Source organism: Bombina bombina, chromosome 4 (assembly GCF_027579735.1).
Source record: "Bombina bombina isolate aBomBom1 chromosome 4, aBomBom1.pri, whole genome shotgun sequence".
NCBI lineage: Eukaryota > Metazoa > Chordata > Amphibia > Anura > Bombinatoridae > Bombina > Bombina bombina.
Window position 1 is genome coordinate 1,221,400,111 of NC_069502.1, and position 10,162 is coordinate 1,221,410,272.

At 41.1% G+C, this 10,162-nt stretch overlaps 1 protein-coding gene across 4 annotated transcripts in view; it reads left to right on the forward strand.

Moving 5' to 3' along the window:
* The window catches only part of LOC128658211 (uncharacterized), a 149,781-nt gene extending 139,933 nt beyond the window's left edge, over positions 1-9,848 (forward strand). For all 4 annotated transcript variants that reach the window (XM_053712740.1, XM_053712744.1, XM_053712741.1 and 1 more), the window contains 2 exons: positions 7,058-7,204; positions 8,844-9,848. In XM_053712740.1, the coding sequence (XP_053568715.1) occupies positions 7,058-7,204; positions 8,844-9,070 (374 nt within the window). In that variant the 3' untranslated portion in view covers positions 9,071-9,848. The remainder of the gene's footprint in view (positions 1-7,057; positions 7,205-8,843) is intronic.
* The last annotated feature ends 314 nt before the right edge of the window (positions 9,849-10,162 follow it).

Genomic DNA, 10,162 nt, shown 5'->3' on the forward strand with positions numbered 1-10,162 from the left:
ATATCTGTGTATGTGAGTGCATACCTGTGTGTGTGTGTATATACAGGGAGTGCAGAATTATTAGGCAAATGAGTATTTTGACCACATCATCCTCTTTATGCATGTTGTCTTACTCCAAGCTGTATAGGCTCGAAAAGCCTACTACCAATTAAGCATATTAGGTGATGTGCATCTCTGTAATGAGAAGGGGTGTGGTCTAATGACATCAACACCCTATATCAGGTGTGCATAATTATTAGGCAACTTCTTTTCCTTTGGCAAAATGGGTCAAAAGAAGGACTTGACAGGCTCAGAAAAGTCAAAAATAGTGAGATATCTTGCAGAGGGATGCAGCACTCTTAAAATTGCAAAGCTTCTGAAGCGTGATCATCGAACAATCAAGCGTTTCATTCAAAATAGTCAACAGGGTCACAAGAAGCGTGTGGAAAAACCAAGGCGCAAAATAACTGCCCATGAACTGAGAAAAGTCAAGCGTGCAGCTGCCAAGATGCCACTTGCCACCAGTTTGGCCATATTTCAGAGCTGCAACATCACTGGAGTGCCCAAAAGCACAAGGTGTGCAATACTCAGAGACATGGCCAAGGTAAGAAAGGCTGAAAGACGACCACCACTGAACAAGACACACAAGCTGAAACGTCAAGACTGGGCCAAGAAATATCTCAAGACTGATTTTTCTAAGGTTTTATGGACTGATGAAATGAGAGTGAGTCTTGATGGGCCAGATGGATGGGCCCGTGGCTGGATTGGTAAAGGGCAGAGAGCTCCAGTCCGACTCAGACGCCAGCAAGGTGGAGGTGGAGTACTGGTTTGGGCTGGTATCATCAAAGATGAGCTTGTGGGGCCTTTTCGGGTTGAGGATGGAGTCAAGCTCAACTCCCAGTCCTACTGCCAGTTTCTGGAAGACACCTTCTTCAAGCAGTGGTACAGGAAGAAGTCTGCATCCTTCAAGAAAAACATGATTTTCATGCAGGACAATGCTCCATCACACGCGTCCAAGTACTCCACAGCGTGGCTGGCAAGAAAGGGTATAAAAGAAGAAAATCTAATGACATGGCCTCCTTGTTCACCTGATCTGAACCCCATTGAGAACCTGTGGTCCATCATCAAATGTGAGATTTACAAGGAGGGAAAACAGTACACCTCTCTGAACAGTGTCTGGGAGGCTGTGGTTGCTGCTGCACGCAATGTTGATGGTGAACGTATCAAAACACTGACAGAATCCATGGATGGCAGGCTTTTGAGTGTCCTTGCAAAGAAAGGTGGCTATATTGGTCACTGATTTGTTTTTGTTTTGTTTTTGAATGTCAGAAATGTATATTTGTGAATGTTGAGATGTTATATTGGTTTCACTGGTAAAAATAAATAATTGAAATGGGTATATATTTGTTTTTTGTTAAGTTGCCTAATAATTATGCACAGTAATAGTCACCTGCACACACAGATATCCCCCTAAAATAGCTAAAACTAAAAACAAACTAAAAACTACTTCCAAAAATATTCAGCTTTGATATTAATGAGTTTTTTGGGTTCATTGAGAACATGGTTGTTGTTCAATAATAAAATTAATCCTCAAAAATACAACTTGCCTAATAATTCTGCACTCCCTGTATATATATGTGTTTGTGCCTGTGTATGTGAGTGCATACCTGTGTGTGTGTATATGTATGTGTTTGTGCCTGTGTATGTATGTGTGTATATCTGTGTATGTGAGTGCATACCTGTGTGTGTGTGTGTGTGTGTGTGTATATGTGTTTGTGCCTGTGTATGTATGTGTGTATATCTGTGTATGTGAGTGCATACCTGTGTGTGTGTGTGTATATGTGTTTGTGCCTGTGTATGTATGTGTGTATATCTGTGTATGTGAGTGCATACCTGTGTGTGTGTGTGTGTGTGTATATGTATGTGTTTGTGCCTGTGTATGTATGTGTGTATATCTGTGTATGTGAGTGCATACCTGTGTGTGTGTGTATATGTGTTTGTGCCTGTGTATGTATGTGTGTATATCTGTGTATGTGAGTGCATACCTGTGTGTGTGTGTGTGTGTGTGTGTGTATGTATGTGTTTGTGCCTGTGTATGTATGTGTGTATATCTGTGTATGTGAGTGCATACCTGTGTGTGTGTGTGTGTTTGTGTATATGTGTTTGTGCCTGTGTATGTATGTGTGTATATCTGTGTATGTGAGTGCATACCTGTGTGTGTGTGTGTGTATATGTGTTTGTGCCTGTGTATGTATGTGTGTATATCTGTGTATGTGAGTGCATACCTGTGTGTGTGTGTGTGTATATGTATGTGTTTGTGCCTGTGTATGTATGTGTGTATATCTGTGTATGTGAGTGCATACCTGTGTGTGTGTGTGTGTATATGTATGTGTTTGTGCCTGTGTATGTATGTGTGTACAGGGAGTGCAGAATTATTAGGCAAATGAGTATTTTGACCACATCATCCTCTTTATGCATGTTGTCTTACTCCAAGCTGTATAGGCTCGAAAGCCTACTACCAATTAAGCATATTAGGTGATGTGAATCTCTGTAATGAGAAGGGGTGTGGTCTAATGACATCAACACCCTATATCAGGTGTGCATAATTATTAGGCAACTTCCTTTCCTTTGGCAAAATGGGTCAAAAGAAGGACTTGACAGGCTCAGAAAAGTCAAAAATAGTGAGATATCTTGCAGAGGGATGCAGCACTCTTAAAATTGCAAAGCTTCTGAAGCGTGATCATCGAACAATCAAGCGTTTCATTCAAAATAGTCAACAGGGTCGCAAAAGCGTGTGGAAAAACCAAGGCGCAAAATAACTGCCCATGAACTGAGAAAAGTCAAGCGTGCAGCTGCCAAGATGCCACTTACCACCAGTTTGGCCATATTTCAGAGCTGCAACATCACTGGAGTGCCCAAAAGCACAAGGTGTGCAATACTCAGAGACATGGCCAAGGTAAGAAAGGCTGAAAGACGACCACCACTGAACAAGACACACAAGCTGAAACGTCAAGACTGGGCCAAGAAATATCTCAAGACTGATTTTTCTAAGGTTTTATGGACTGATGAAATGAGAGTGAGTCTTGATGGGCCAGATGGATGGGCCCGTGGCTGGATTGGTAAAGGGCAGAGAGCTCCAGTCCGACTCAGACGCCAGCAAGGTGGAGGTGGAGTACTGGTTTGGGCTGGTATCATCAAAGATGAGCTTGTGGGGCCTTTTCGGGTTGAGGATGGAGTCAAGCTCAACTCCCAGTCCTACTGCCAGTTTCTGGAAGACACCTTCTTCAAGCAGTGGTACAGGAAGAAGTCTGCATCCTTCAAGAAAAACATGATTTTCATGCAGGACAATGCTCCATCACACGCGTCCAAGTACTCCACAGCGTGGCTGGCAAGAAAGGGTATAAAAGAAGAAAATCTAATGACATGGCCTCCTTGTTCACCTGATCTGAACCCCATTGAGAACCTGTGGTCCATCATCAAATGTGAGATTTACAAGGAGGGAAAACAGTACACCTCTCTGAACAGTGTCTGGGAGGCTGTGGTTGCTGCTGCATGCAATGTTGATGGTGAACAGATCAAAACACTGACAGAATCCATGGATGGCAGGCTTTTGAGTGTCCTTGCAAAGAAAGGTGGCTATATTGGTCACTGATTTGTTTTTGTTTTGTTTTTGAATGTCAGAAATGTATATTTGTGAATGTTGAGATGTTATATTGGTTTCACTGGTAAAAATAAATAATTGAAATGGGTATATATTTGTTTTTTGTTAAGTTGCCTAATAATTATGCACAGTAATAGTCACCTGCACACACGGATATCCCCCTAAAATAGCTATAACTAAAAACAAACTAAAAACTACTTCCAAAACTATTCAGCTTTGATATTAATGCATTTTTTGGGTTCATTGAGAACATGGTTGTTGTTCAATAATAAAATTAATCCTCAAAAATACAACTTGCCTAATAATTCTGCACTCACTGTATATCTGTGTATGTGAGTGCATACCTGTGTGTGTGTGTGTGTGTATATATATGTGTTTGTGCCTGTGTATGTATGTGTGTATATCTGAGTATGTGAGTGTTTGTGCCTGTGTATGTATGTGTGTGTGTGTATATGTATGTGTTTGTGCCTGTGTATGTATGTGTGTATATCTGTGTATGTGAGTGCATACCTGTGTGTGTGTGTGTGTGTGTGTGTGTATATGTATGTGTTTGTGCCTGTGTATGTATGTGTGTATATCTGTGTATGTGAGTGCATACCTGTGTGTGTGTGTGTGTGTGTGTGTGTGTGTATATATGTGTTTGTGCCTGTGTATGTATGTGTGTATATCTGAGTATGTGAGTGTTTGTGCCTGTGTATGTATGTGTGTGTGTATATGTATGTGTTTGTGCCTGTGTATGTATGTGTGTATATCTGTGTATGTGAGTGCATACCTGTGTGTGTGTGTGTGTGTGTGTGTGTGTATGTGTTTGTGCCTGTGTATGTATGTGTGTATATCTGTGTATGTGAGTGTTTGTGCCTGTGTATGTATGTGTGTGTGTGTATATGTATGTGTTTGTGCCTGTGTATGCATGTGTGTATATCTGTGTATGTGAGTGCATACCTGTGTGTGTGTGTGTGTGTGTGTGTGTATATATATATGTGTTTGTGCCTGTGTATGTATGTGTGTATATCTGTGTATGTGAGTGCATACCTGTGTGTGTGTGTGTGTGTGTGTGTGTGTATATATATATGTGTTTGTGCCTGTGTATGTATGTGTGTATATATGTATGTGAGTGCATACCTGTGTGTGTGTGTGTGTATATATGTATGTGAGTGCATACCTGTGTGTGTGTGTGTGTATATATATATGTGTTTGTGCCTGTGTATGTATGTGTGTATATCTGTGTATGTGAGTGCATACCTGTGTGTGTGTGTGTGTATATGTATGTGTTTGTGCCTGTGTATGTATGTGTGTATATCTGTGTATGTGAGTGCATACCTGTGTGTGTGTGTATATGTATGTGTTTGTGCCTGTGTATGTATGTGTTTGTGCCTGTGTATGTATGTGTGTATATCTGTGTATGTGAGTGCATACCTGTGTGTGTGTGTGTGTGTGTGTATATATGTATGTGTTTGTGCCTGTGTATGTATGTGTGTATATCTGTGTATGTGAGTGCATACCTGTGTGTGTGTGTGTGTGTGTATGTGTTTGTGCCTGTGTATGTATGTGTGTATATCTGTGTATGTGAGTGCATACCTGTGTGTGTGTGTGTGTATGTATGTGTTTGTGCCTGTGTATGTATGTGTGTATATCTGTGTATGTGAGTGCATACCTGTGTGTGTGTGTGTGTGTGTGTGTATATGTATGTGTTTGTGCCTGTGTGTGTGTGTATATCTGTGTATGTGAGTGCATACCTGTGTGTGTGTGTGTATATGTATGTGTTTGTGCCTGTGTATGTATGTGTGTATATCTGTGTATGTGAGTGCATACCTGTGTGTGTGTGTGTGTGTGTGTGTATGTATGTGTTTGTGCCTGTGTATGTATGTGTGTATATCTGTGTATGTGAGTGCATACCTGTGTGTGTGTGTGTGTGTGTGTGTGTGTGTGTATATGTATGTGTATGTGCCTGTGTATGTATGTGTGTATATCTGTGTATGTGAGTGCATACCTGTGTGTGTGTGTGTGTATATGTATGTGTTTGTGCCTGTGTGTGTGTGTATATCTGTGTATGTGAGTGCATATACAGCCCAAAAAATGCTCTTGAAATGTATTTACAGTGGGGGAATCTAAAACTCATGAAACATCTAGAACAGGCTTGAGCAGTGGTAAACTTGGGAATAAAAAGTGAATCGCTCCCGGCTTGTTATTGACTAACTAAGCTGAATCCTCAGTTGTACTAATATCCCAACCGCACAAATCTAAAGTGACACAAAATAGAGCAGAGTACTCACCGAGCAGAGCTAGCGCTTATTGTAAATAAATGTGCTATACCTCAAAATTGTTTAAAAGACATTGGGGCGATTTATCATCGGTCTGTTCGACGTGATCCGCTCAGCATATCATGTCCAACAGATATCGATGCATGCTGACAGCGTACACTGTCGGCATTTATCATTGCACAAGCAGTTCTTGTGAACCGCTTGTGCAATGCGGCCCCCTGCAGATTCGAGGCCAATCGGCAGCTAGCAGGGGGTGTCAATCAACCCGATCGTATTCGATCGGGTTGATTGCTGTCCGCTCTCAGAGCAGGCGGACCAGTTAAGGAGCAGCGATCTTAACTACTGTTTCTGGCGAGCCTGAAGGCTCGCACGGAAACAGGGTGAGTTAGCCACATTCGGGGCATGGTATATCAGCCCCATTTATCTCACATAGCAGAGACAAAACATATTACACAATTGTTCATAAAATGAACTGAGATTTACATACGAAAATGGACACAGAAGGAAACAAACAAAGTGCAATATTGTTTACCTAACCACCCTAGTAAAGGTAATTGTAAGATGTATATATGATAACGTATGTATGCAATATGAACTTGAAGTCTGTGTGATGTCATTGTATTCCTTTGATTTTTGTGTTACTTCCTCTCTCAAATAAAAATAAATAAAAAAAAAGTACTGAGATATCTCAGGGTTTTGTTATAATGACATCAGTGTCTAAGTCTGTGTGAATGGGCTTTTCCGTAAATATAAAAAATGTTTTTTTAGTAAACTTTCTATATTTTATGATATTCAAACAAATATTTGAGTAAAGCATTAATTAATTATACAACCATTTTAACTTAGTGGTGTTTAATTGTCACTAATATTGTTGTGTGAAATATCTGAACCCTTTTTTAAGGTAAACCATATTTATTTATAACTAGCACTATCTCTGCCTGTATGTTTCACAGATAAACTTGACACTGAAGGTTTTGAGACAATTGACTGATACTTAGACATATTTTTGCAGTTTCTAGGTTTTAGGAAGTCCCTAGAGAGAGGACGGATGTCTTTATTTAAACAAATGTGTAAATTCTATAAATGAGAGTTATGCATCAGGACAGCTAACTTCATGCTGCATACAATGTGACTCCTGTCTCCTATCTATGCCCAGATCCCTGCAGAACCGGCGCTCATCCTGCCAGGTCCCAGCTCCAGTTCTTGTCCCCAGCGGAGTCATGCAGGACACCAGACAGCTGTGGGCAGGAGGATGACCTTGCATTGGTGGCAAACAGGAGGCGGTCACGCTCCTTCAGTTCAGGTGAGACTGCGGCACTTACTGTGCTACCCAGCACTGTGCACTAACTCCCTGAGTAATGAAGTGATAACACTGAGTGTCCCCTAGGTACAGCACACACACACTGTCAAACACAACAGTCCTGCGTGCTCACATTGTCACTTAGTTCCTGAGGTGCTCTCATTCCCTCACTCACTCATTTACACACTCACATTCCCTGTCACTCACACACATTCCCTGTCACTCACATTCCCTGTCACTCACATTCCCTGTCACTCACATTCCCTGTCACTCATATTCCATATCACTCACTCACACGCTCACATTCCATGTCACTCACACACTCACATTCCCTGTCACTCACACACTCACATTTCCTGTCACTCAGACACTGAGATTCACATTCCCTGTCACTCACTCATAGACTCACATTCCATGTCACATACTCACTGAGACACTCAAACTTCCAGTCACTCACTCACTGAGACACTCATATTTCCTGTCTGTCACTCACTTTCTCACTTAGACACTCACATGCCTTGTCACTCACTGAGAAACTCACTTTCCCTGTCACTCACTCATTGAGATACTCACATTCCATGTTATTCACTCACTCAGACACTCACATTCCCTGTCACTCACTCACACACTTACATTCCCTATCACTCACTGAGACCCTCAAATTCCCTGTCACTCACTGAGACACTCATATTCCCTATCACTCACTGACACTCACATTTCATATCATTCACTCAATTACACACTCACATTCCTTGTCACTAACTCACCGAGACACTCACATTCCCTGTCTGTTGCTCACTCACATGCCCTGTCACTCACTGAGACACTCACATTCCAATTCACTCAGGTAAGCTCACATATGTAACACTCACTCGTGTAACACTCACTTGTGTACAGTTCACTAATGTAACACTCACTCAGGTAAGCAAAGTTAAAATAAAACAAAAATTGTGATATAAAGCACTCAAAATAGGATATAAAGTCCCAGGGGAATCTTACAGATGTCCTTAAATGAAAGAGAAAACACAAAAGTGAAGTCCTAGGGACATCAATATTATAAACTGTGGATGATCATCCTTGAAAAAGCCAGTATCGTACTGGTGAAACGTGTGTCGGATGCTATTGGGCAGTGGACTGTGACTTCACAAGGTGGGTGGGAAATGATTTTGAACAGCTCAGACTACCTCATGAAGACGGTGTAACAGTTGCCTGTTGCTGAGTTTTGAAGTTCATTAAAATTGTCTCTTGTACACCCACCTGATTTTGAACTTTATGTCCAATAAATGTTTTTAAAGTGCTTTGCCCACGAGCCCAACTTTAATTGATGCTACACATGAGTCATAGCTCTATCCTGTGTGAGAACGGAACCACAGTTTATAATACTAATGTGCCTAATAGGACTTCATTATTTCTCTTTCATTTAAGGACGTCTGTAAGATTCCCCGGGGACTTTATATCCTATTGGGAGTGTTTTATATCACAATTTTTGTTTTATTTTTTCTCTAATTTATAGTGATTTATTGCAAGGTATCACTGGTAAGTTGCTATACACAGAGGTGCAGGCAGGAGTTCCCTGCTATCTCTTCTGTGCAGTCACATACTGGCAGCAGCTATACCCCATGTCCCTGTCATTGTGTTACAGCTGTTTATCAGAAGATGTCCTCCTTCTCAAGCCCTCAGAAGACGTCTCCCAGCTACTCAGTCACCCTATATATCACGGACCCCCCAGCCCCTCGGGGGCGGTCACACTCCTTTGCAGCAGGACTTGAGGTTTCTCACCTGGAGCGGAGTGGGCAGGGGAGCCACGCAGGAGTTTTAAAGCCACGGAACAAGTCTGTCTTCAGGAAGCTATTCCGTAAAAAGGATTAGTGTCAGCAAAGAAGTTTCTAAGGAGTGTCACTGAGTGTGCACTTGCTTAAATATTGCAGTGTGACCTTCCCGAAGCCACCACTGTCTGCCCAGCACCTACCCCATCACTGTCTTGTCATCAGATACACATGGGGCACATTAGGTAGTGGATCTGTCACCACAGATGTGGCTCTGCGGGTGAGCTGGGTCATTAACTGAATACATGAAAATATAAGCAATAAAGTGTGAGCTCTTGGGCTTAGAAACCGATTTCTGGAATCCGTCACTTCCCAGAAATGGACAGAAAAGAGAATGAATGCAGAGCTGTGGCTAGAGGGGAGCTGTGAGTACGGTATTTACAGTTCCTACAGTACTCGGGGGCAAGGACAGTCTAATACTGCTGTACTCACACAGTAGCTGCCCCTGGAGTCTTTATGCTTTTTGTATTCTTTTGTGTTAATCGTTCTTATTACAATTATTGTTACAAGCTATATACATGTTTTAAGCTCAGCTCACCTTTACTATAGATTTCTGGGACAATAAAATGGAAGTTCCCAGACACAGAGAGTTTGTATCCAGCTGTGGGAGTCCCAGAGTATCCCAGTTATAGACACGCTGGAACTAAACCGTGGTAATGACACATTTCTAACATTTATTCACTGAATATAGGAGCTGATTACGCTGCCTCACTGGGTATCTGGTGCCTATTCATATTAATGTGTATTTGGTACGTTTGCATTTTATAAACATCAGACTTGTGTTTTGTACAATAAAGATTTTTTGTATTTGTTTATTAAAAGGTTTGTTTTTCCGTTTGTACAAATTAGTGAACAATATCTAGTTTAACACAGGATAAACTATTAAATTACAGAATGTCTCACGTTTTGTGTGTTTTCACAAGATATGGGGCCAGAACAAACAAAAACGCGTCAGCTAATACATTTAATATTGATGACTTACTAATATTAATGTCAATGTATTTGTAGTTTTATCATTAAGACTTACAAACTTTCCAACAGTTGTAAAACTGAGTACAAGTTTCATGGTATAAGAGATTATATTTTTATTAATACATGAACTGAGCATGTGCAAAAACTTAAGTAATATAAACAT